The sequence below is a fragment of the Giraffa tippelskirchi genome, chromosome 11, assembly GCF_054371585.1.
Source record: "Giraffa tippelskirchi isolate mGirTip1 chromosome 11, T2T-mGirTip1v1.2.pri, whole genome shotgun sequence".
NCBI lineage: Eukaryota > Metazoa > Chordata > Mammalia > Artiodactyla > Giraffidae > Giraffa > Giraffa tippelskirchi.
Window position 1 is genome coordinate 128,919,958 of NC_137285.1, and position 27,982 is coordinate 128,947,939.

The 27,982-nt window shown below is 37.5% G+C and overlaps 1 protein-coding gene across 8 annotated transcripts in view; it reads right to left on the minus strand.

Annotated features, from left to right (window-relative positions):
- Positions 1 to 27,982, minus strand: part of CCDC34 (coiled-coil domain containing 34) — a 104,851-nt gene that overhangs the window by 47,427 nt on the left and 29,442 nt on the right. For 3 of the 8 annotated variants that reach the window (XM_081544070.1, XM_081544071.1, XM_081544069.1), the window contains exons 4-7: positions 20,336 to 20,494; positions 19,407 to 19,548; positions 17,822 to 17,976; positions 16,862 to 16,907 (exon numbers count right to left, since the gene is read on the minus strand). In XM_081544070.1, coding sequence (XP_081400196.1) covers positions 16,890 to 16,907; positions 17,822 to 17,976; positions 19,407 to 19,548; positions 20,336 to 20,494 — 474 coding nt within the window. In that variant the 3' untranslated portion in view covers positions 16,862 to 16,889. Of the gene's footprint in view, positions 1 to 14,683; positions 16,925 to 16,994; positions 17,977 to 19,406; positions 19,549 to 20,335; positions 20,495 to 27,982 lie in introns of those variants that run through there. The other 5 variants (XM_081544067.1, XM_081544068.1, XM_081544066.1 and 2 more) reach the window with 4 other exon arrangements.

The window sequence follows — 27,982 nt, forward strand, 5'->3', positions numbered from 1 at the left end:
TGATACAGATGTCATAGAATGAGTTCAGAAGTGTTTCTTCCTCTGTAGTTTTTTTGGAATAATGTGAGGATAGGTTTTAACTCTTTTCTAAATGTTTGGTAGAATTCACCTGTGAATCTGGTCCTGGACTTTTATTTGTTGGGAGTTTTTAAAGTAGTGATTCAATTTCATTACTGGTAATTGGTTTATTCATATTTTCTATTTCTTTCTGGTACAGTCTTGGGATATTGTACCTTTTGAAGAACTTGTCCATCTCTTCTAGATTGTCCATTTTATTGGCTTATAGTTGTTCATAATATTGTCTTATGATCCTTTGTATTTCTGTGGTATTTGTTGTAACTTCTTTTTCATTTCTGATTTCATTGATTTGGGCTGTCCCCCTTTTCTTGATTCTGGCTAAATATTTATCAATTTTATCTTTTCAAAGAATTGGTTTTTAGTTTCATTGATATTTTCTGTGTATAGCCTCTATTTCATTTATTTCTGCTCTTATCTTCATGATTTACTGCCATCTACTAACTTTGGATTTTGTTTGGTCATCTTTCTTTAGTTTCTTTAGGTGTAAAATTAGGTTGTTTGAGATTTTCTTGTTTCCCGAGCTAATCTTTCCTCTTCGAACTGCTCTTGTTGCATCCCATATGTTTTGGATCATCATGTTTTTGTTTTCATTTGTCTCTAGGTATTTTTTTAATTTCCTCTTTGATTTCTTCAGTGATCCATTAGTTTGTTTAGTAGCATATTGTTTAGCCTTCATGTGTTGGTGTTTTTTGCAGTTATTTTCGTGTAGTTTATTTCTTGTCTCATAGCATTGTGGGTTAGAAATGATGCTTCATATGATTTCAGTTTTTGCAAATTTATGGAGGTTTGTTTTGTGGCCTAGCATGTGTTCTCTCCTGGAGAATGTTCCATATGCACTTGATAAGAATATGTATTCTACTGCTCTGGGATAGAATGTTCTATTATATATCAATTAAGCTTACCTGATCTAGTGCATCATTTAAGGCCAGAGTCTCCTTATTGATTTTCTATCTGGATGATTATCTGTCCATTGGTATAAGTGGAGTGTTAAAGTTCCCTACTGTTACTGTGTTACTGTTGATTTCTCCTTTATGTCCGTTAATATTTATTTGTAACTGGAATTCTTTCATAGGAAGATTTCTCCATCCCCACCCTGCACATTTATTTATTTACTTAGTAATCTGTTATGTATATGGATCCATGGATATTTACTTTATTCTCTAGATTATAATTCAATGTTATTTTCATTTACTTTGCCATCCACACTGTTCCAGTTTTGGCCATCAGCAGCTCTTTAACGTTGGCCCCTGTGTCCTTTTGACGTGCTCTCATCTCTTCCTCACCCTTTTACTTTCTAATACTATATGGTGTTCCAGGCTTCTCTAGTATGTTTCTTGCCCTAGCCCTAGAATCAAATAGCCATTTCTCCAAGGAATTCTGGCTTTTTAAAATTGTTGAATGGCATTTAGAAGCCAAGATATTGGGTATGTTCATTGCTACTGGGTGCCAGTGCTGCTCAGCCCTCTCGAGGAACAGGGTTGGGAATTATATCTATTGTACTAACCAATGCAAACACACCTATCTCCATTTATATCTATACCTATTTGTTTGTATAGTAAACTCTAATTCTCACCTTCATCCCACTTATTTATCATTTTCTTCTCTACTTCTTTCTCTTTAAAAACAAAACAAAACAAAACCTGGCACCTGGCTCCCATTATCTACAATTACGGGTCCAACCCTGGCAAATACGTAAAGTGTCAGAACTGCCAAACTCTACCCCCAAGAGAAGAAAATTTTACTAGTGTTTTTGTACAGTTCTTTTTGTCTTCATCCTTACAGGATGTATGCAAAACACTGTTTTCCAGTTATTTAGGCCAATTCCTTTCTTTCCTTCCACTTCAGAGAGACTCTGTCCTGTATTTGTAACACAGTTAGATTCATTTGTCACAGTCTGCATTCCATCCTGGATTCCCCTGGTATTCTGAGTTTTTGTTTTTATTGCATGCAGTAAAAATTTTTCATGTGGTGTATAATTCTATGAGTTTTGAAAAATGTATATAGTTATATTATCTAATACCATAGTACTATACAGACCAGGCCCATCATTCTAAAAATTCTGTTGTGCTGTAGGGGCAGCATTTTTAATTATTTATCTAGACTCTTACCTCTTTAAAAATCAAATATGCAAGTGACTAAAATCATTTTTAGACTAATATTTTTTCACACTATCTTTAGTTTTTTCTACCCAAAGTTCATGTTGTACTTTAAGAAATCTCCATTATTTATCAAACTCTAAAATTCTCTCTTGAAAAGATACTAAACCTCAATTGCTAATGACATATATGGATTAACCAAAGTACATTCTATAACCCAAGTCCATTTCCCAATGTGCCTCATCCATTCTTCATAGAGGCATTGCAAAAACCTTTCCATGGTAAGCCAAAGAAAATCAGAAAAACAGGTACAAAAATAATTTTATAAATTACAAATACAGTATTTTTAAAAATTCTCCAGTACTTTCTGAAGTTTTCATATTGCTGCTCTTCTTTTGGGCTGAGATTGACAAAAGTTGACTTTAACACTGCTCCCTTTTCTCATAAAATTTTAACAACCATGTTTCTATTTCTGAAAGCTGAAATGTTGTCATTGCTTTCCTAAATTCTTTAATTTGAAAAAGGAATAAATGAGGGTGAGTCATTTAAAAGAGGTAGAAGTCAGAAGCCAGACAGGTAGAAATGAGATTAAGTCATGCTTGCTGGTTAAAACTCTACAAGAGGACTTTTCAGAAGCCAAGGCACAGAGGAGTACAGTGGCTAGCTGGCCTGAATTAGTGACTTGGTTAGTCAACAGACAGGAATCCAGAAAATATTCAATTGTTTAGAATGGGCAAATTAAAAGCACCAAGGAATACCTCTACTCAACCTATTGCTCCAAAGATGGGTAAAGTAGAATATTTCTACTAGAAATCTTGGACCAGCTAAGATAAGAGTAGGGGGAGGAATAACTCTTAGTCCTCAAGTATATCACCTGTCCTCACTGCCTGAGCAAGCTGTGGTAACTGACAGTGGAACTATGCATCATGTATACACTTGAGTGGGGGATGCATGTAGGGGGTGGTAGAGTGGACTAGGAGAGGTTGTATATAAAATTGTGTGTGCCTGTGTGCATCTTTCTGAGGACTCATAAGATCTGATGGATTCATCAGATTATCAAAAGTTTCTGAGTTGTGTAAAAAATGTTAAGAGATACATGGGTTTAAGTTCTGGCTGGAGGGGTTGGGATCTCCATAAATGTGTCTAATCTGATTCTTCCTGGGATGCTGCTTCCCAGGAACAGGTGTGCCACCTGAACTCACAGGAACATCCCAGGACCACTACAGTCTGAGCCTTCCTGGAGAACTGGCCCCATAGTCACTCCCTGCTTCTTAAAACACTCCTGACTCTGATTTTTATAACACTCCTTCTGCAAACCTTCTGTCTCCTGAACTGGCATCTCTTAATCACTTCATGTTTCCTGAAGGCTGAAGTTGTCTGTTAAGTTGCTTCAGTAGTGTCAGATTGTTTGCAACCCTATGGACTGTATCCCGCTAGCTCCTCTGTCTATGGGATTCTCCAGGTAAGAATACTGAAGTGGGTTGCCATTTCCTTCTCCAGGGGATCTTCTCAACTAAAGGATCAAACCCACATCTCTCATGTCTCCTGTATTTGAAGATGGGTTCTTTACCACTAGCACCAGCCACCTAGGAAGCCCAATGTTGTCTAGTAATGGGTTATCTATCCTTTTTCTTTCTACACTTTTTCCCTTGAAGCATTTAATCATCCTTCTCTGTCAATTTCTACAGCATGTGCTGTAATTTTGTATTTCCATGCTGGGATATTTCCATCTGGATATATCACACCTTCCTCAAGGTCCCTAAATGTAAAACAACAATTAAATTCTGTGATTGAATAAAATTATCTTTCAGTCAGTTCAATTCACTCAGTTGTGTCTGACTTCTTGTAACCCCATGGACTGCAGCACGCCAGACCTCCCTGTCCATCACCAACTCCCAGAGTTTACCCAAACTCATGTCCATTGAGTCGGTGATGCCATTCAACCATCTCATCCTCTATTGTCCCCTTCTCCTCCTGCCTTCCATCTTTCCCAACATCAGGGTCTTTTCAAATGAGATTGCTTGTCACATCAGGTGGCCAAAGTATTGGAGGTTCAGCTACAACATCAGTCCTTCCAATGAACACCCAGGACTGATTTCCTTTAGGATGGACCGGTTGGATCTCCTTGCAGTCCAAGGGACTCTCAAGAGTCTTCTCCAACACCACATTCAAAAGCTCAGCTTTCTTTATAGTCCAACCCTCACATCCATACATGAATACTGGAAAAACCATAGCCTTGACTAGATGGACCTTTGTTGGCAAAGTAATGTCTCTGCTTTTTAATATGCTGTAAAAGTCTCCCAATATTGATAGTTTATGATTCTAGTTTCTGTTAATTGTAATGCCCTATTCTGAATGATTTGGGTTCAATCTGAGCAAATGACATCAAAGTATTTCAAGAATTTTAAATTTAGAAAACATACAGAATGGTGAGTTGAGACCCCTTAAAAAGCCTTTGACTGTGTGGATCACAATAAACTGTGGAAAATTCTGAAAAAGAGGGGGATCCCAGACCACCTGACCTGCCTCTTGAGAAACCTGTATGCAGGTCAGGAAACAACAGTTAGAACTGGACAGGGAACAACAGACTGGTTCCAAATAGGAAAAGGAGTACGTCAAGGCTGTATATTGTCACCCTGCTTATTTAACTTATATGCAGAGTACATCATGAGAAACGCTGGGCTGGATGAAGCACAAGCTGGAATCAAGATTGCTGGGAGAAATATCAATAACCTCAGATATGCAGATGATACCACCCTTATGGCAGAAAGTGAAGAAGAACTAAAGAGCCTCTTGATGAAAGTGAAAGAGGAGTGTGAAAAAGTTGGCTTAAAGTTCAACATTCAGAAAACTAAGATCAGCATCTGGTCCCATCACTTCATGGCCAATAGATGGGGAAACAGTGGCTGACTTTATTTTTCTGGGCTCCAAAATCACTGCAGATGGTGATTGCAGCCATGAAATTAAAAGACGCTTACTCCTTAGAAGGAAAGTTATGACCAACCTAGACAGCATATTGAAAAGCAGAGACATTATTTTGTCAACAAAGGTCCGTCTAATCAAGGCTATGGTTTTTCCAGTGGTCATGTATGGATGTGAGACCTGGACTATAAAGAAAGCTGAGCGCTGAAGAATTGATGCTTTGGAACTGTGTTGTTGGAGAAGACTCTTGAGAGTCTCTTGGACTGCAAGGAGATCCAACCAGCCCATCTTAAAGGAGATCAGTCCTGGGTGTTCATTGGAAGGACTGATGTTGAAGCTGAAACTCCAATACTTTGGCCACCTGATGCGAAGAGCTGACTCATTTGAAAAGATCCTGATGCTGGGGACAATTGAGGGCAGGAGGAGAAGAGGAGGACAGAGGATGAGATGGTTGAATGGCATCACCAACTCAATGGACATGGGTTTGGGTGGACTTCGGGAGTTGGTGATGGACAGGGAGGCCTGGCGTACTGCGGTTCATGGGGTCGCAAAGAGTTGGTCACAACTGAGCAACTGAACTGAACTGAAAACACCTAATGACAGCAAAACATTGCAAGATTGAGATAAGCATACAGGGTCTTGGATGATGAAGGAAGCATCCCAACTCAGCTAAATTGCAGTCAAGGGAGGCTTTGCTGCTATAACCCCAGAGTTGAGATTTAATGGCTACTTTCAAAACTTGAAGTCAGTTTAAGGGACAGTATTGCAGGGGAAAGTAAAAAGTGAAGCATTCTTTAAAAAAAGAAAAAACAAGGTAGGGGTGATGAAATAAGCAAAGGCATAAAAGATGGGAATAACATGGTTTATACTGGGAACTTTCAGAAGTCAGTAGTATAAGGAGTAAAAGTATGAAGGTGAAAGATGAGATTAGGGAGATAGGGTGAGATGAAAAGGTAGTCCTGTAGTCTGTATTAAGCTTTAAACCTCTTGGATGGAAAACACACATCAGGATGGCAGAAGGGGCTGTTCTTGTTGTTCAGTCGCTAAGTCATTTCCAACTCTTTGCAACCCCATGACCTGCAGCACGTCAGTCCTCCCTGTCCCTCACTGTCTCCTGGAGTTTGCCCAAGTTCATGTCCATTGAGCTGGTGATGTTATCCAACCATATCATCCTCCTTTGTCCTCTTCTCTTCCTGTCCTCAATCTTTCCAAGCATCAGGGAAAGATTTTCCAATGGGTTGGCTCTTTGCATCAGGTGGCCAAAGTATTGGAGCTTCAGCTTTAGCATCAGTCCTTCCAAAGGGTATTCAGGGTTGATTTCCTTTAGGATTGACTGGTTTGATTCCCTTGCTGTCTAAGGGACTCTCAAGAGTCTTCTCCAGTACACAATCTGAAACCATTTGGAGGTTTTTGATTCAAGTACTGTTGAAGCAGCTTGAAGGGTTTTGACCATTACCTTACTCGCATGGGAAATGAGCACAATTGTCTGGTAGTCTCAACATTCTTGAGCACTGCGCTTCTTTAGGATGAGAATGAAAACTGACTTATTTCAGTCTTGTGGCCACTGTTGGGTTTCCAAAATTTGCTGACATATTGAGTGCATCACTTTAACAGCATTATCTTTTAGTATTTTAAATAGCTCAGCTGGCATTCCATCACCTCCACTACTTTTATTGACAGCAATGCTTCCTAAGGCCCACTTGACTTCAGAGGTCAAGTGGGAAGGGGACAGGGAGAAAAAGCAGTGGTGTGGTGAAGGCATTCCCCAAATTGCCCACGTCGAGTGCTTTTCCAATACTCTGACACTCTTCTTCCAGGGGGAACATGTCCAAATAGGTTGCAAATCACCACGTACACTGCTCACCGAAGGACGTGTCTCATGCAGTAAACACTACGGAGGCAGTGGTGATGGTGGGAGTCGGGGGGGAGTTAAAGGAAATGCTGGAGGTATGAGGGGCCATGGGAGAGCTAGAAGCAGACATGTTACATGGTCAGATTTGCATTTCTGAGAGGTCAACAGTCGCTAAGGATAAGACAAACAGGAAGGGATAAGATTACAAGCACTGTGACCAGATAGGAAACTGGTAGGTGCAGTCATCCACCTTGAGAAATGACTGAGAGAAGGGATGAGAGACGTCAGATTGGAAAAATATTCAAGACAGTGGTTTCCAAACTTTTCTTCATATTGGAATCTTTGGGGGAGCTTCAGAAAAAGCTTATGATTTCATTGGTCTGGGATGTGGCCTGGACTTTGGAATTTTTAAAAACGCCCTGGATGATTCTAATGTACAGACACAAGATGGGAACTGTTGATTCATGGAGTAAAATCAGCAGAAATCAGCGACCGATTAGACAGAATTAAGAATGTGGGAGAGGCATGTGAAGGATGGCTGAAGCCTGGGATTCTAGCACTGGACACCTGGCAGAGCTGGGAGAATAGGACCAAGACCTGATCCCTACCCGCGCCTCAGCTCGCAATTGAAAGTGCTTTTAGAATATTGTCAAGTATGTCACAATACAGTAATGTATGTTCCTTTTCAATTGTGTTGTGACTCTAACACTTGGGGAAAACATTAACTGCCTAGGCCACTCTTCCCACATGCTGGTCCCTCCTGACCGAGCATGGCAGGGGTTCTAAGGCAGATCAGTAACCGCAGTTGTGCACTTCCCTGCAGGGCAGTTTGGAGTAGGGGATTCATTGTCCTCACTAAACTTTTCTTAGAACTGCAGAGCAACCTAAGGTCCTTCCTTCCCTCTCTCCTCCACAGTGGTCAGACCTACATCATGGTGTGATAGCTTTCCTGGCCAACTCGGAATCCTTCCCTGTTTTCTCTCATAGGCTATTACTCGAATAATCCCTTGCCTAATTATGTCTTGGTGTCTATTTCTCAGAATCCAAACTAACATAAGATTATAACTTTATTAAATTTTAATTTTTCTCTTTGAATCTTATGAAATACGGGAAACAACTCTCCCTCATTTCTGCCAAAGACAACCTAAACAAGTTTCCAAGGAGCACATTGGCAGCACTTCAAATTTAATTAGGCAAACCAACCTAGCCAGAAAAAAGCCAAGACATACCAAGACTTTCCCTCATCAGAGTCACATGGAAGATTTCTGCAAAGTCTTAACAAAGAAACCAATTACATTAAAGTCTCCACATCTTGAAACGACTGACATCCCATAAAACATACACGTATCTGAAAGTACTTCTGCAACTTTCAAAGACCAAATGTTTCATAAAGCCTTTGCAAAAAATGGCACCACAATGCAGAAAACATCACAGGGAGAATTCCATGAAGAATTCTCCTTAATTATGCAACTTGTTGGAAAATTTGTAGCCTCATATACTGCCAGGAAGTATAATGTTACTTCTACCCATAAGTAAGTACATACAAGTAAATGATATATGAAGCATCTTCCATGTGTCAAACATTGTACAAGGTACTTTATATGGTATACTAATCTTAGCCACCAACTTATGGAGAAAGGATTACTAAGTCCATTTATTTTTTTTTTTAGAAGAAAAAACTGAGGCTTAGAGAGGTGGAGATACATCTAGTTCCCATGGCCTAGGTAGCAGAGCATATATTCAAACTCAGGTGAATATTGCTCCCTGCAGTAAGGTTGCCTTCTGGGAGAAGTCGGACATAGCCCACAGGAAGGCTTCCTGAAAGCAGTTGTTTCTAGGTCACATTCTAAGAGGGAAGGGATGTTGCCCTCATCAACCTTACCAGGGAATAAGCAGTGACCTAGGTCCACACTCTAAAAATACAAAATGAACCACACAGAATAATAAAAGCCTGAAGCAGAAAAGAGACTTCAAGATCATCTAATGTTAGACAGCAAAAGAATCTGAGAATTTCCTCTAGATTATGAGACAAACATCTTTTAGATTTACCTTTGTGAGCACTTTGCATCTCAGCCTGCACCCAGAGGGGAAAGCCCTTGGCTGATGGAGTGGTAGGTACAAACCGGCAGGCGCTGGATGGCTGCTTTGGTAAATTTATTCAAACTAAGGAAACATTCTGCTTCCATGCTACCCTGCGTGGCGGCCACCAAAGAGAAACAAAGATGGCTCCAATCTCCTTCTGGCCCTTGGGTGGTTCTCAGGACTTTGGAATTGGTGGCAGGGGACAAGCTCCTCCTTTTTTCCAGGTTCCTGTGCTACTTCTATCAGCTTAGAGCATAGGAGTGAGAAGAGGAAGGGAGGTGGCTCTGTGGTTTCAGGGAAAGAAAAGGGCAGTGTTCCTTGCTGACTTTTTTCTCTTGCCCATGAGCTTTCTCCCTGCTGACAGATAATTGAGTGTTTTCCCTTCTCCAGTGCTCCTACCTCCCCTACCAATTTTAAGAGGAAATTCAAGATACCACCGCCCTTTCTGAAAAATTTTCTTTCTCAGGCAGGCTGCCATTACCAACCATAGTAGGTAAATATTCACTATAAAGCTACTTTGTATGTTTTTTTTTTCTCTCAAGCTAACATATGAATTTAATTTAGAATATTAATGGGCACAGTAAACACTTGAATATATGTTGTGTTTTCTTTTTTGGATCAAAAAAAAATTTAGTTTAAGACATAAAGCATAATTTATGAGCATAAACTACTCGAAGCTTTGTTATGCACCTGGGCCATGGGTAGCAGAAGAAAGTCTGAAAGTCGAGTCTTTGAATTGCTAATGAGATCACCAGCGATTTATTTTTTAAATAAACAGCCCCATCTGTATTCAGATGCTGAGGCCACAGAGAGTGCATTTTTATCATCAAACTTTAAGGTTTACTTTCCCATGGAAGTATAAAGATTTTCTTTAGAAATGACTAAGATTTTGGAAATTTCCCTTGTAACCTTATAGCTGGGTGTTCATGTATATGAGCCATCTGAAAGTCCCTTTGATGTTCAAAAGCTCTCATATCACCTGTCCTTGATCTTGGAAAGAAAGGTTACACATGGAATCACCGTTGTTCTAAGCCCATTTCTCACTCTCCAGCACCAACATGATTAAATGCTGAGCCTTGTTTATTCGGGCTATTTGAGACTGCAGTCAAAACTGAGTCTCAAAACAAAAACAAAAACAAAAACAAAAAAAAACTGAGTCTCAGCTTAATCACTTCCTCCTGGTAGTTTTTCCTGACCCCAATAAAGGTTAGCTTCCTCCTGAGGTAGCCTCATAGCTTATGCTTTAGGATAAAGACCGGTTTACTGGTCATCTCCACTAGACTTTATGTAAGCTCTGATAGATTCAAGATTAGGTCTTGAATTAGGTGTTGACCACTGCATCCCAGAATCTAGCAGTGCTAGAAATGCAATAAACATTAGTGGAACGAGCAAACAGAAGGCTTCCCACATTGCATCCAAACCCTTAGGCAGCATTTTAAAAATAATTTTATATTTATTTATCGCTGTGCTGGGTCTTCGTTGCTGTGTGGGCTTTTCTCTAGTTGTGGCAAGTGGGGGCTACTCTTTGCAGTTTGCAGTTTCTCATTGCAGTGGTGTCTCTTGTTGTGGATCAGAGGCTCCATGGCATTTGGGCTTCAGTAGTTGTGGCACATGGGCTCAATAGTTGCGGTTCCTGGGCTCTAGAGCACAGGCTCAATAGTTATGGTGCACGGGCTTAGCTGTTCCAGGGCATGTGGGATCTTCCTGGATCAGCGTTTGAACCCGTGTCTCCTGCATTGGCAGGTGGATTCTTTGCCACTGAGCCACCAGGGAAGCCCCACAGCATTTGATATTATAGAACCATGAACTCTGCCTTAAAACTTCCCTGTCTCACAGTGAAAGCGAGCCTCCTTGTACCCTCTTCCCACCTTCCCCATTGATTTTCCAGTGGCTTCTCTTCCTCTTTATATCCAAATCCCTACATTTTTAAAAGTGAAGTATGGTTGATGCATAATGTTATAGGTGTACAATATGGTGATCCACAATTTTTAAAGTTTATATTCCATTTATAGTTATTATGAAATATATAGTATATCCTGCATACTGTACAATATATCCTTGTAGCTTATTTTATACCTAGTAGCTTATTCCTCTTTCTCCTCTCCTCGCTTCCCTCTCTTGACAGGTAACCACCAATTCGCTCTCTGTATCTCTGAGTCTCCTCCTTTTTTATTATAGTCCCTAGTTTGCTGTATATTTTAGATTCTACACATATGTGATATTATACAATGTTTGCCTTTCTCTAATTTTACAGCATTGTGCCCCCCAATTTCATTCATGTTGCTACAGGTGACAAAATTTCATTTTTTATGGTTAATAAAAAACACACATTTTTATGTGTGTGTGTGTACCATATTTTTATCCAATCATTGCTTGATGGACACTTAGGTTGCTTCCATATCTTGGCAACTGAAAATAATTCTGCCATGAACACTGGGGTGCATGTTTATTTTTCAATTAGTGTTTTTTCAAAAATATATACAAAGGAGTGGACGTGCTGAGTATATTTAGAAATTAATTGTATTTGGAGGGCCCTCCACAGTTTTCTATAGTGGCTGCATCAATTTACATTCCCCAAAACAGTGTTCTAGGGTTCCCTTTTGTCCATATCTTCACCAGTATTTGTTACTTGTGTTCTTTTTAATAAAAGCCATTTTGATGCGACGTGATATTTCACTGTGGTTTTGATCTATACTTTCCTGCAATGTTGACCCTATTCATGTGAATGAATATTTTTGAACCTGTCATGGAACAACAAACTGGTTCAAAATTGGGAAAGGAGTACGTCAAGGCTGTATATTGTCACCCTGCTTATTCAACTTACACGCAGAGTACATCATGTGAAATGCCGGACTGGACGAAGCACAAGCTGAAACCAAAATTGCTGGGAGAAATATCAATAACCTCAGATATGCAGATGATACCACCCTTACAACAGAAAGCAAAGAAGAACTAAAGAGCCTCTTGATGAAGATAAAAGAGGAGAGTGAAAAAGCTGGCCTAAAACTCAACATTCAAAAAACAAAGATCATGGCATCTGGTCCCATCACTTCATGGCAAATAGATGGGAAAACATGGAAACAGTGACAGATTTTATTTTCTTGAGCTCCAAAATCACTGCAGACAGTGACTGAAGCCATGAAATTAAAAGACGCTTGCTCCTTGGAAGAAAAGCTATTACCAACCTAGACAGCATATTAAAAAGCAGAGACATTACTTTGCCAACAAAGGTCCATATTGTCAAAGCTATGGTTTTTTCCAGTAGTCATGTATGGATGTAAGAGTTGGACCATAAAGAAGGCGGAGTGTCGAAGAATAGATGCTTTTGAACTGTGGTGTTGGAGAAGACTCTTGAGAGTCCCTTGGACTGCAAGGAGATCCAACCAGTCAATCCTGAAGGAAATCAACCCTGAATATTCATTGGAAGGAAAGGACTGATGCTGAAGGTGAAGCTACAAAACTCTGGCCACCTGATGAGAAAAGCCAAATCATTAGAAAAAAAACTCTGATGCTGGGAAAGATTGAAGGCAGAAGGAGAAAGGGATGACCGAGGATGAGATGGCTGGATGGCATCACCGACTCAATGGACATGAGTTTGAGCAAGCTCAGAGAGATCGTAAAGGTCAGGGAAGCCTGGCGTGCTGCAGTCCATGGGGTCACAGAGTTGGACACAACTCAGCAACTGAACAACAACAACAACATTCATGTGCATGCTGGCTATCGGCATTTCCTCTTTGAAAAAATGTCTATTCAGTTCTTCTGTCGATTTTTTTTACATTAAATGCATACTTTTATCTTTTTTAAATTTAACTTTTATTTTATGTTGGAGCACAGTTCACTTAGAATATTGTGTTAGTTTCAGGTGTATAGCAAAGTGATTCAGTTATGCATATACATATACCCATTCTTTTCAGATTCTTTTCCCATACAGGTTATTATACAATGCTAGTTAGAGTTCCCTGTGCTATACTATAGGTCATTGTTGATTATCTATTTAATATATAGTAGTGTGTACATGTTAATCCCAAACTCCTAATTTATCCCTTCTCCCAACCTTCCCCTTTGGGAACCACAAGTTTGGTTTCAAAGTCATTGACAAGCTCTAGAAGTTTTCTGGTAACATCTTTATAGAGTTTTCTATGTATAGTGTCATGTCATCTACAAATAGTGACAGCTTTACTTCTTTCCAGTTTGGATTCCATTTATTTCCTTTTCTTCTCTGACTGCTGTAGCCAGCACTTCCAAAACTATGTTGAATAAAAGTGGCAAGAGCAGACACCCTTATTTTGGAAGTCATAGGCACAGCACTCAGATAAGAGAAAGCTTTCAGCTTTCACCATGGAGAATGATGTTTGCTGTGGGTTTGTCATATATGGCCTTTACTATGTTGAAACAGGTTTGCTCTATCCCCACTTTCTGGAGAGGTTTTATCATAAACTGGTGTTGAATTTTGTCTTAACACTTTTTCTGCATCTGTTGAGATTATCATGTGGTTTACAGTCTTCAATTTGTTAATATGAAGTATCACACTTATTGATTTGTGGATATTGGCAAACCCTCGGAACACTGGAATAAATTCCACTTTGTCAAGGTGCATGATGCTTTCAATGTAGTATTGGATATGGGTTGCTAGTATTTTGCTGAGGATTTTTGCATCTGTGTTATCATTGGTGCATGCATGTGTGCATGCTAAGTCACCTTAGTCATGTGTAACTCTTTGCAACACCGTGGCTCTTCTGTCCATGAGACTCTCCAGGCAGGAATACTGGAGTGGGTTGCTATGCCCTCCTCCAGGGGATCTTCCTGACTCAGGGATTGAGCCCTTGACTTATGTCTCTTGCAATAGCAGGACCACTAGCACCACCTGGGAAGCCCTAATCAGTGATACTGGCCTATAATTTTCTTTTTTTGTGGTACCTTTGTCTGGTTTTGTTGTCAGGTTGATGGTGGCCTCATAAAATGAGCTTGGGAGTGTTTCTTCCTCTTCAGTTTTTCTAATGATTTCAAAATAAGTGTTAACCCTTCTCTAAATATTTGATAGAATTAGCCTGTGAAACCATCCGGTCCTGAACTTTTGTTTGTTGGACGTTTTTAAATTTCAGTACTTTGATTGGTCTATTCATATCTTCTATTTTTTCCTGGTTCAGTCTTGCAAGACTGTACATTTCCAAAAATGTGCTCGTTTTTTCTAGGTTCTCTGTTTTGTCAAATAGTTGCTTGTAGTAGTCTATTGTGATTCTTTGTACTTCTGTGATGTCAGTTGTAACTTCTCCTTTTTCTTTTCTAATTTTATCGATTTGAACCCTCTCCCTTTTTTTTCTTGATGAATCTGGCTAAAGGTTTGTCAATTTTATCTTTTTAAAGAACCAGCTTTTAGTTTCATTGGTCTCTGCAATTTTTTTTTGTCTCTATTTCATTTATTTTGGCTCTGACCTTTATGATTTCCTCTTATCAACTTTAACTTTTGTTTTTCTTTCTCTAATTCCTTTAGGTGTAAGATTAGGTTGTTTGAGATTTTTCTTATTTCCTCAAGTAAGGTTATGTCACTATAAACTTCCCTCTTAGAACTGATTTTGCTGTATTCCATAGGTTTTGAATTATCATGTTTTCATTTTCATTAGCCTCTAGGCATTTTTTAACTTCTTCGATTTCTTCAGTGATCCATTGGTGGACTAGTAGTGTAGTTTAGCCTCCATGTGTTTGTGGGTTTTGCTGTTTCTTTCTCATACTTGTTATCTAGTTTATAGCATTGTGGTTGGAAAGGACACTTGATATAATTTGTTTTCTTCGATTTACTGAGGCTGGTTTTGTGTCTAGCATATGATCTATCCTGGAGAATGTTCATGTGCACTTGATATGAATGTGAATTCTGCTGCTTGAGATGGAATGCTTTCTATATATTAATTAAGTCCATTGGTGTATGTGTTATTCAAGACCCATGTTTATGGATTTTCTGTCTGGATGATCTGTCCATTCAGGTAAGGATGGTTTTCAAGTTCCCTAGTATTGTTACTGTCAATTTCTCCTTTTCTGTAAATATTTACCTTACATATTGAGGTGCTCCTATGTTGGGTGCATATGACTCCTGATCATGCTCTCCTTTTGCAGCCCCCTGCCTTCAGGGGATGTTGTTGTTGCTCAGTTTCTAAATCCTGTCCAATTCTGCAACTCCATGAACTTCAGCATGCCAGGCTTTCCTGTCCTTCACCATGTTCCAGAGTTTGGTCAAACTCATGTCCACTGATCCAGTGATGCCATCGAACCATCTCATCCTCTCTTGCCCCCTTCTCCTCCTGCCCTCAATCTTTCTCAGCATCAGGGTCTTTTTCAGTGAGTCAGCTCTTCGCATCAGATGGCCAAAGTATTGGACCTTCAGCATCAATATTTTCCATGACTGTTCAGTGTTGGTTTCCTTTAGGATTGACTGGTTTTATCTTTTTGGTATCCAAGAGACTCTCAAGAGTCTTCTCCAGCACCACATTTCGAAAGCATCAATTCTTCAGCGCTCAGCTTTCTTTATGGTCTAACTTTCACATCTGTACATGACTACTGGAAAAACCATAGCTTTGAATATACACCTTCGTTGGCACAATGATATCTTTGCTTCTTAATACACTGTCTAGGTTTTTCATAGTTATTCTTCCAAGGAGGTACCAAGTATCTTGACTTTAAGAAAAATTGATTCTGTTTAAAAACACTAATCTAATAATCGGTGTATTGACTGAAGAAGTCTTTGATGAACAAAAATGGACTTAATAAGTGTTTGGCAGTCAAACATCTTTTAAAAATGAACCATTCGGGTAGTAAAACAGGTTATCACAAGTCCACAGGATCAAGTCCAAATTCTGCACATAGAGCCTTTTTACTCTGACACCTGATTCTTTCCCAGCTACTTCTCATCACATATTCATGAATGTGGTCAGCCTCATAACCATCTAGAAAATTCCTGCTTATCTTTCACCAAGTCAAATGTCACCTCCTCTCTGTAGTTTTTCTTAATCCCTTCTCAAGCTGAACTATCTTCTATCTGTGTTTCCAGTTGAATTCTGAGCATGATTTTAAGTAAACTGTATTACAGCATTTACTCTGTTTTGTTGGCTAGGTTATAAATGTTTGCTGGATAAAATATATCATTCCAATTGCTAAATCAATATGCAAACATCTGCCTCACATGTTCAACTAATATTGGTCAAACTAATACTGACTGAATGAAAAATGTTAGTAGGATTAGGGTTATATCTAAAAATAGCCTAAACGACTTAATCTGCTGTGTGAAAATAAAGATTTTTTTTAGATAGAACAACTATACCTAAAACCCTCAGGAATACTGGCCTATCTATGCTATTTTTCACATGCAAGTTTATTGCTACCCTGGCAAATTCTACATTCTTAGTATATAGGTGAATTGGGTTGAGTAGAACGATCACCTGGAAGTTGCACTGTACCTAAGAGGTTATGAGAAGGATGATCAGGTCTCTAATTTCAGCAACATTGTGACGCACCAAACTCAACTGATTCCTCCTAAACTGTTCTCCACTTAGAAGTGAGAAAAATAAAACAAAACCAAATGAAGATGGCTGGATTGAATGATCATTCAGGCTGAGCGCTCAATCCTTATGGGGCTCACAGACCTACATGAGCAAGAAATTTTTTTAAAAGTGCATTTTTCTAGATTTCTGATGATACGAATACCATCTTCAAAAGATCCCATTGTTGCTTCCTGGCATTGACCAACACCATTGCAGGTTAATCACCAAAAACTTGGTAGATGACTAACCTCGCAGAAACATGGAATGTATTTTAAATAGGAATCACTTTTAAATGAACTTACTGAACTTTTATATTGCCACCACAAATTTTCATTTCTTGATGGCCCCCTAAAAAAAGATAAAGACTTTTAAAATTTAATAAGAAGGGCTGAGTGCTATTTTAGTAATCTTTTGATCTACTTTCCTTAACAAGTATTTATTAATAAAGATTTTTTATTTCAACTTTAGTAAAACATGACTTAACATTTTACATTAAAAAATAAAGCAGACATTTCTAATTTCAAAATTAACAACCTAATTATAATGTGTAAGTATCTGTACAAAGTATAGCAAAATATATTAGTGTCCAAAGATTACTACAATCAGTTAAGACTGAGAGCTCAAAACAATGTTTGTAAATTGTCCTTTCAAAACCCAACCTTTACTTCTCCATTACCAAACATGATTCCAGTTAGTGATTTACAAATATTTATAAAGGGAAAAACATACTAAAAGTCATCAACAAAGGCTGTTTTTGATTACTCCGGGATTCTAACTCATTTTAGACTCTTCTAAGAATTATTTTGAGCATACAGCTTAGAAATGCTTGTTTTAATGACTTATTCTTACTATGTTCATAAACACAAACATAGCGTGTGTATGAAAGAATACATGAAAAATTGTTTTATTGGTATTTAGAGGGTAGTTTTAATATAAGCTAAATATAAACTCAATTGTGAGATATTCTGTCACTTATCTTGCAAAACAATATTCCAAGATCAACCTTGAAGCATTTATAAAAATGAAAATGAATAAAATATCTTCCTCAATTAACCCTAAGGACTCCATATACAAATGCAAAAATGTGAACTTAACAATAATACATCAAATGTTGAGCTACTAAGAGTAGAGCAACAAAAACAACAATTTCTGATGTTAAAATTAAATAGCTCCAGGTAAAAGCATGCAATTTCCCACATCTACTATCTTTGTATTCTGCATAGAGTTCCAAGACAAAGATTGCTTCTAGCTTTATGCATTACCAGAGAGGATGCCCTGTGTGGCTGGCTTATCACAGGCTTTTTAGGCTTCTTTCCTGATAGATCCTTCACTTCTTTGGAAGGAGGCATAGGAATTGGTTTCCATGGAATTGGGTTATAAAAGGCTGGTTCTGGATAAGAATTCCCACTGTAAAAACCTAAAATTATTTAAAAATCAGAATAAAACAAAAACTTTTTGAAATCAAAGAAACTATTTTAGAATTCATAGAAAAATGTTAAAATGTTAAAAGGGCAAAAATATCACTGACAAACCTGACTCATTTAAAACTTGAACTCAAATATTTTCAAACGATACTTTTCAAATACAGTAAATACTGTAGTAAAAGTTAAAATATAAATGATAATTCTGAATATTCAAAGAACATTAATGTTCAAAACTAAAAACTCACATAAAATTTCTTCTAAGAAGTTAATTTTAGAACCCTTAAATTGAAAAGAATCTTCATTTTCTTATTTCAGTTTGGGAAACCTCTCATTATGTACTAGTTCCCCCTAGTTGGACACTAAAGCTTGCAGGAAAAAACATATGTTGCATATGTAGCTGCAGTGAATAGACACTGTGGTTCAGAACCACTGAAATTCTAAATCACTGTCATTCAAATTAAGCAGATTTCATACACTCTAGTTTTGTAATTAAGAGCAGTAGGGCATTTGCAGACTACGATGTTTATTGTAACACTTATTTAAACACAAATTTGGTAAAATAATCCATTATTTAGCAACTAAGTTCTAGTCAACACATATAGTCCATCTAAGTTTTAACTTTACTATCCAATCGTTTTGTTGAAACCACCACTTATTTCAAACAAGAGAGCAAAATAAAGGAGCATACTCTGCTCGGTAGCTATAACTGATGACCTTTGTGACACGCAGGAGAGGCCTAAATCATGACAGAAGAAATGTGTCATTCAGACACTGGCAACCCACTTTGACTGCATACATATGTCAACACACACTTCACCACGATGGTCAAAACAAAGTCTGGAATATGTTCTATTGTGTGAACAAAACAGAATGGGAGTATTTTTAATAATAAATCACTTAAACAAGTGAAGGCAGCTGTCAGCAAGGTATGAGCTTCCAACATGGGAGTACAAAGGAAAACACACATTGCCATTTATACTCAGACCAAGCCAAAAAAGCCAACCAGGTCTGTGTCTGGTTTGTGTGCTGTCTAGTATTCCACCCTGCAAAAATAATGAGCCAAAGACACTGGGAACTCTGCCTCACAGAGGGTTAGAAAAGGGAAAGAAAATGACCCCTTAAATATATCCTGATTAAGGCTTTAAGATCCAAGGAATGTAAAAATTTTACTTATTTCTTAACATTAGAAATCATTACTTAGCAGTTTTGCCAACGTTGCCTTTAAAATGTATCTGATTTTAGAGAATGACAACAAATTTGTAGTATCTCCACAGGAACACAGTATGTTATAATCTTCCAGAAAATAGTAATTTGAAAGAAAAATGATTTTTACACATTTCTATTTCTGTCAAAAGGAAACATAATGTATAATATTCGCTCCTGCAAGCCATATTTATGTAAGCCACATAACATAAAAACCAACCTGTGAGTTTTCCATTGGCATAACCATAGCTCTTCGCAGCTGGACGAGGTTTATTTTTTGCATTTTCCAACCATTCCTTAAACTTTTTTTCTGCTATTTCCTTTTTTTCCTGTAATTCAGCCTGCCGTTGTTTTTCTTTTTCCTTAAAATGACAAGACCAAAGAATTTCCAGGGATATTCTGTAACTGAAAGTTCTATTCAGAGTCTACTGACTTGCTCCCCAGTAGCTCCCCATCCCAATGGCTTACTGATCAGAAACACTGAATCATATTTCTATAATTAGAGAGAAAAATTTAACATGATCAGGGATGTGATATGAAAGCAGCTGCTTCTAAACAATGATATTAAATCCAAGAAGAAAAAAGCAATTTGTTGTTTTAAAAAAGAAGTGAAGTCTCTCAGTCGTGTCTGACTCTTTGCGACCCCATGGACTGTAGCCCACCAGGCTCCTCTGTCCATGGGATTTTCCAGGCAAGAGTACTGTAGTGGGTTGCCATTTCCTTCTCCAGGGGATCTTCCCGACCCAGGGATCGAACCCAGGTTTCCCGCATTGTAGGCAGATGCTTTACTGACTGAGCCACCAGAGAAGTCAAAATAGTTGTTTAAAAATAGAACAGTAATTTACAATCATGTAATAAAACTTTCCATAAAAGTACACTGAATAATATTTAAAAGCATAAACAACAGTAAAAAGCTTGCACCTGACTGCAGGAGTATCAATAGGCTTATTAATATTTTTCAGTCTAAGAAAATCACAAATGCATATTCATTTGTGAAGCTAAATCATAATATAACAAGTAGGGATTGCTACATGTATTTATATTATGCTAAGATAATGCCAATTTTCCATTAGAACTTCTTTACACAATATAGTTGGCACATATAAACACCAAGTCATGCATTCTAACTGATCACCTTAGTGAAAATACCTTTTCCTTCTTTTTCTTTTCACATTCTTCAGCATTTTTTTTCTTTAACCATTCTTGATATTTTTCCTTTGCTTTTTCTTGTAAATGTTCTTTCTGCAGTTCCTTTGCTGCTTTTTCTTTCATTTCTTTATTAATTTTTTGTTCTCTTTCTTTTCTTTTCTTAAATAAACATGAAGGAATTTTCATTGGAATATCTGTAATCATTCTCATACAAGGAAAGTGTTACAGACAGTAATTTTCTAAAAACAGGTGGTAACATACTGGTTGACACAATGTGGCTTATGAAAATATATAACATGCGTGAACTTACCTTATCAATTTTAGTGTACCAGCTTGATATGTATTTCATGATGGCCTAACAAAGATCTTGTTCAACAAACTATATTCAGAGCCTGGAACAGTGTTAAGTAAATAGTAGGTGTTCTACAAAGATTTGCTGAATAAATTAGTAAACAGAAATGACAACCTGTTAGACTGTCTTGAATCTTAGTGGTTTTTTTCTTAATATATATATTTTATTGAACTATAGTTGGCTTACATGTTTCAAGTGCACAGCAAGGCAATTCAGTTACACATATACACATGTATTATTTTTGAAACCATTTTCCGTTTTAGGTTATTGCAAGATACTGACTACAGTTCCCTGTGCTATACAGTAAACCTTTGTTGCTTGTTGCATATCTATTTCTTAAAATTAGAAATATAGCATTCTAGTCATACTAAGTCAAACAAGTAGAATCAAAATGTCATAAATTTTTCAGTTCAGCAAAAATTTGTAAATTTTCTAAAATATATATATGTATTATTTATATATATGTGTATACAAAAGCTTTCCTACTATGCTTGAGAAAGAACATCAAAAAAGAGATGAGATGGAGAAATTGGAAAACATAAACTAAATTAAATGGGAGCACTGAATATGAAATAGAAAAAGTGAACAAACTAGATAAAAGTAAAAGATCGTCACATAGTCCAGTTGCTTTTAAACATGACTGCTTATTAGAAACATATCTGAAGCTCTGGAGAAAAAAAAAGCAATACCTGGGCATTTGTATTTTTCAAAAAATGGGTAATTCTGATTTTAAAAAGTGATTACAGGTTTTTATATTAAATCCTAGTTTTAGTGATACAGAGTTCTATTGTTTTTCTGTTGACCAATCATGATATAATGGTATTAAGTGAGTAATAGCTACATAATCACAACAGTAAAAGATATTTATCAGTTTTCACAATCAATAGCCAGACAAAAAAGTAAAAGGTAATTACAAATGCAAGCCATAATAGGAACATGATTAGCTTAACAATATAAAATAATTACATACATTTGGGTAGTCAAGAAGAACAACGTGGTAAGTGGAAGTGCATACATGCACATGTTTTCATCTACCCGCCAGTCTGTGTCTTTTGATTGGTGCATTCAATCCATTTACATTTAAGGTAATTATCGATATGTATGATCCTGTTACAGTTTTCTTAATTGTTTTGGGTTTATTTGCTGTAGGTCTTTTCCTTCTCTTGTGTTTCCTGCCTAGAGAAGTGCCTTTAGCATCCGTTGTAAAGCTGGTTTGGTGCGGATAAATTCTCTTAATTTTTGCTTGTCTAGAAAGCTTTTGAGTTCTCCATCAAAACTGAATGAGAGTCTTGGTAGGTAGAGTATTCTTGGTTGTAGGTGCTTCCCTTTCATCACTTTAAATATATCATGCTATTCCTTTCTGGCTTATAGAGTTTCTGTTGAGACATCAGCTGATAGCTGGATGAGAGTTCCCGTGTATATTAATTATCATTTTACCCTTGTTGCTTTTAACATTTTACCTTTGTCTTTTCTCAGTTTGATTACTATGTGTCTTGGTGTGTTCCTCCTTGGGTTTATCCTGCCTGGGCCTCTCTGTGCTTCCTGGACTTGGGTGACTACTTCCTTTCCCACGTTGCAGAATTTTTCAGCTATTATCTCTTCAAATATTTTCTCAGGAACTTTTTCTCTCTTCTACTTCTGGGACCCTTAAAATGTGAATGTTGGTGTGTTTAAGGTTGTCCCAGAGGTCTCTCAGGCTGTCTTCATTGCTTTTCATTCTTTTTCCTAATTCTGTTCTGTGGCAGTGATTTCTACTATTCTGTCCTCCAGGTCATTCATCCATTCTTCTGCCTCAGTTACTCTGCTGTTGATTCCTTCTAGTGTATTATTTATCTCTATTTGTTCTTTAGTTATAGGTCTTTGGTAAACATTTCTTGCACCTTCTTCATTGTTTTCCCGAGATCCTGGATCATCTTCACTATCATTATTCCGAATTCTTTTTCTGGAAGGTTGCCTATCTCCACTTCATTTAGTTGCTTTTCTGGGGTTTTATCCTGTCCCTTCACCTGGAACATAATTTTCTGCTTTTTCATAGTGATTAACTTTCTGTAATATGGTTTTTGTTTTAGCTACTGTGGGACTGTGCTGCTTCTTGCTTCTTCTGTCTGCCCTCTGATGGATGAGGCTGAGACTTGTGTAAGCTTCCTGATGGGAGGGACTGGCAGCGGCAAAAACTGGGTCTTGGTCTGCTGAGCAGGACCTCACTCAGTAAAGCTTTAATCCAATTATCTGCTGATGGGTAGGGTTGCACTCCCTCCCTGTTAGTTGTTTGGCTTGAGGTGACTCAGTCCTGGGGTCTACAGGCTCTACGGTAGGGTTAATGGAGAACTCCAAGAGGGTTTACTCCAAGCAGGACCTTCCTGGGCTGCTTCTGCCAGTGCCCCTGTCCCTGGGGTGAGACCCTCCTGACCCATGCCTCTACAGGAGGCCCTCCAACACTAGCAGGTAGTTTTGGTTTAGTCTCCTTTGGGGTCACTGCTCCTTCCCTCTGGCTCTTGGTGAATGCAAGGTTTTGTTCATGCCTTCCAAGAATGGAGTCTGTTTCTCCCAGGCCTGTGGAAATCCCATAATTAAATCCCTCTGACCTTCACGGCCAGATTCCCTGGGGATTCCCAGTCCCTTTGTCAGATCCTCAGGCTGGGAAGCCTGACGTGGGGTTCAGAACCTTCACAACAGTGGGAGAACTTCTTTGGTATTATTGTTCTCCAGTTTGTGGGTCACCCACCTGGCAGGTATGGGATTTGATTTTATTGTGATTGTGCCCTTCCTATCACTCACTGTGGCTTCTTCTTTGTCTTCTGACGTGGGGTATCTGTTTTTGGTGGGTTTCAGCATCCTCCTATCGATGGTTGTTCAACAGCTAGTTGTAATTCTGGTGCTCTTGCAGGAGGAGATGAGTGCACATTCTTCTACTCTGCCATCTTGAACTGGAAGCCTGAATCTTAGTATTTCTTAATGGATGTCTACCCTCACTGTAAAATAGGAGGTACATAGGTATATATTTTCCAGACAATTTGCCAATATGAATACTTGGATAAAACTTCACCATCAAAGAGTTACAGAGGACAAATTTTAGCCCATTAAATACTGTTATAAGGGCACATACAGACAAATCTCTGGCTATGCAATTTTTGTAAGTTGTACATAGATCAAGGGTTGGCAAATTATAGCCTGCAGGCCAAATATGGTCCATTACCACCTGTATTTGTAAATAAAGTTTTATTGAAATGTGGCCACACATATTTATTTACATATTTACTGTCTATGGTTGTTACTGCACCACAACAGCAGAGTTAAATGGTTACAACAGAGACTTTGTATGGTCCACAAAGCCTAAAACTTTATTTGGCCCTTTGCAGAAAAAAACCTGACACAGATTCTAACTGAATATTTTTTCCTTTTCTCACTCAAAAGATAATCTACCAACACAGTGAAATTCTAAATAACCAATAACATGGCTAGCTCTCTTTATCAAAGGTTTAGAAAATAATCTGCAAGGCATAAAGTGTATGTAATATAAATGCCATATATATCACCCTTCATGGAGCAAAGAAATATGAGCCAAGAAATTCTTCCCTTGAAAGCATCATGTAGAATACTTCAATACAAGTAATTCAAATAAGATCCAAGTAACAAACATCAGTTATATTCAACATATGTGCAGTGCTGTGCAAGAAAAAGTGAACGTGAAAGTCACTCAGTCATGTCTGACTCTTTGCGACTCCATGAACTATACAGTCCAGGGAATTCTCCAGGCCAGAATACTGGAGTGGGTAGCCTTTCCCTTCTCCAGGGGATCTTCCCAACCCAGGAATTGAACCCAGGTCTCCCGCATTACAGGCAGATTCTTTACCAGCTGAGCCACAAGGGAAGCCCAAGTATACTGGAGTGGGTAGCCTATCCCGTCCCCAGTGGATCTTCCTGACCCAGGAATCAAACCAGGGTCTCTTGCATTGCAGGCGGATTCTTTACCAACTGAGCTATCAGGGAAGCCCCTGTGCAAGAAAGGCAGGGGTTAAAACTCAAAGCCCAGGAATCCCCTGGCAGCTCAGTGGTTAGGGCTTTGAGCTTTCACTGCTGAGGGTGCAGGTTTAATCCCTGATTGGGGCACTAAAGATCCCCCAAACCTTGTGGCAAGGCCAAAAAAAGAAAAGAAAATCAAAGCCCATCATTCCCCAAGTTGCTATATATCCTTATTGTTGGGCAGCCAATACCTGAAAAAGGAAATCCTTTCTTGCTGAGAACTCAATATCCATTGAAATAACACTGGAATTTAACTATTTCCTACAGTCAGAAAATCCACAAGATTAAAAGGATCTTGCAGCCTATCTCATTCAATCTCTATCTGACTCATAAGACTCCTCCACAAGCTCATCAACAAGGAGTCATCCATCAGAAAAAAAAAGTCATCCCGCCTCTACATTATTTTCAATTTTTGACAGCTAACATTTATTCAGTGCTAACTCTGCCTGTTACTATTCTGTACACTGTATACATAGTGTATACCGACATATACACTATGTCAGTTACTTCTTAAAACCACAATAAGAGAAAGATACTATTAAGATCTCATTTCATAAATGAGGAAACGAAGGCATAAGGAAGTTAAGTCATTTGCCCAAGGTCACACAAATGGTAATTGAAAGATCACTACAGATCTCTCATATACATATGAGATAACACTGAAAACAATTTTTTTTTTTGGCCAATAAATCCAATTTAAACGAGACATTAAAATTCCTTAAAAATACACTTTTCAAAACTGATTCAAAAAGAAATAGAGTAACTGAAGTAACTCTGTTATAAGTAACTGTACTTACTAAAAATAATTCAGAATTAAGAACTTTCATACAAAGAGAACTCCAGCTTCCAATAGCTTCACTGATAGATTTTATCACACATTTAAGGAAGAAACAGTTCCAATTACCACACAAACTATTTAAAAAAAACAGAAAAAAAGAACACAACCAAGCTCATTTTAGAAGCCCAGTATTTCTCTAATATCAAAATCAAATATGAAAATAAAATATTAGGAATAAGGCAAAAATAACTCCTTTCATCAAACATGAAATACTTAGGGATACATTTAACAAAAGACACTTAATACGCCTGTACATTGAACTTAAAAAAAGTTGATTGAGATAAATATGACCTAAATAAATAGAAAAGAAAAATCACACTTATAAGCTTATATTATTAAGATAGTAATTTTCTCCAGAATGATCTATGTGTTCAATGCAATCCCAATAAGTATCAGTCACTATTCAAGCAAGCATGATTAGGGAAATTGATAAGCTAATTCTAAATTGTACATGGAAAGAGTGCAGAGCAAATAAAAAACAATTCTGAAATAAAGAAAAAAGATGAAAGACTTACAGTATTGATTAGAAGAATTTTAAATTAAAAATTACTCTATAAAGCTACAGTAACCAGACAGTGTAGTATTGGCCTAGATCAAAGGAGCAGAATAGAGTCTAGAAATAGACCCAAACGTATTTGCTCAATTAATTTTAAATGAAAGTGCCAAGATAACTGAATAAAAGATTATCTTTCAACAGTGTTAGAATAACTGGATATCCATACTCCAAAAAAAATGAACCTTGACCCTTAATGCATGCTAACATTAAAATTAACTCAAAATACAAACACAGGCAAATGCTGAAGTTATAAAACCTCTAGAAGAAAATAATGGAGAATATTTTTACAACCTTGGCATAGGCAAACATTTCTTCAACAGAAAGCAAAACCCACAAACTATAATAGAAAAAACAGAAATACAGAACCTACCCCAAATTTTAAATTTTTGCTCTTTAAAAAAATACCACTGAAAATTAAATGAAGGAAATATTTATAATGCATGTTACAGGACTTAAAGGAATATAAAAAGAACTCTTACAACTTACTATTAAGACACACAAAATGGGCAAAAGTTTAAACAAAAAACAGAAACTCCATAAGAAACGTAGAAATAGTTAACAGTGTTATGGATTGAAATCTGCCTTGCCAAAATTCATATATTAAAGCTCCAATCCTCAATGTACTGGTTTTTGTTTTGTCTTAATTGGAGTATAAGTGATTTACAATGTTGTTCAGTTTCAAGTGTACAGCTAAGTGATTCAGCTATACACATACATACGTTGTTTTTTAGATTCTTTTCTCATATAGGTTATCACAGAATTTGAGTATAGTTCTCTGTGTTATACAGTAGGTCCTTGTTATATATAGTAGCATGTGTATGTTAATTCTAAGCTGCTGATTTACTGTCCCACCCCCCAGGTTTTACCTTTGGTAACCATAAAACTTTGTTTTCAAAATCTGTAAGTCTGTTTCGTAATAAGTTCATTTGTATCTTTTAAAAAAATTTTGATTCAACATATGAAAATATGTAAATCTCTAGGTCCAAGCATGTTGTTTCAAACAGCATTATTTTATTCTTTTTTATGACTAATATTCCATTGTAAATATATACCACATCTTCTTTATCCATTCATCTGTCAATCAACATTTAGGTTGCTTCCACATCTTGGCTATTGTAAATAGTGCTGCAATGAACACTGGGGTACATGTATCATTTCAAATTATGATTTTATTCAGATATACGCCCAGGAGTGGGGTTCTTGTATCATATAGCAGTTCTATTACTAGTTGTTTTTTTAAGGAACCCCCCATACTGTTCTCCATAGTGGTTGTACCAATTGACAGTCCTACGAACAGTGTAGGAGGATTCTCTTTTCTCCACACCCTCTTTAGTATTTATTATTTATAGACTTTTTGATGATGGCCATTGTGACTGGTGTGAGGTGATATCTCATTTGTAGTCTGGATTTGCATTTCTCTGATAATTAGTGATGTTAAGCATCTTTTCCTGTGCTTTTTCACAATCTGTGTATCTTCTTGGGAGAAATGTGGCTGGCACAGGTGATTCTCAGGTCTGTGCCCCACCACTTGGGGCCATCTATATATCTTCTTTAAGTCTGTATGTGTCCCTAGATCTGAAGCAGATCTCTTATAGATAGCATATATAAGGGTTTATTTTTGTATCGATTCAGCCTGTCTTTTGGTTGGAGCACTTAATCCATTTACATTTAAGGTAATTATCAATATGTATTAATATGTTCTTATTGCCATTTTGTTAATTGTTTTAGATTAGTTTTTGTAGGTCTTTTTTCTTTCTTTCCTCTTTTGTTCTCTTGTGATCTGATGACTAACTTTAGTGTTGTGTTTGGATTCCTTTTTCCTTTTTGTATATCTATTGTAAATTTTCAGTTTTTGATTCCCATGAGATTTTGATATAG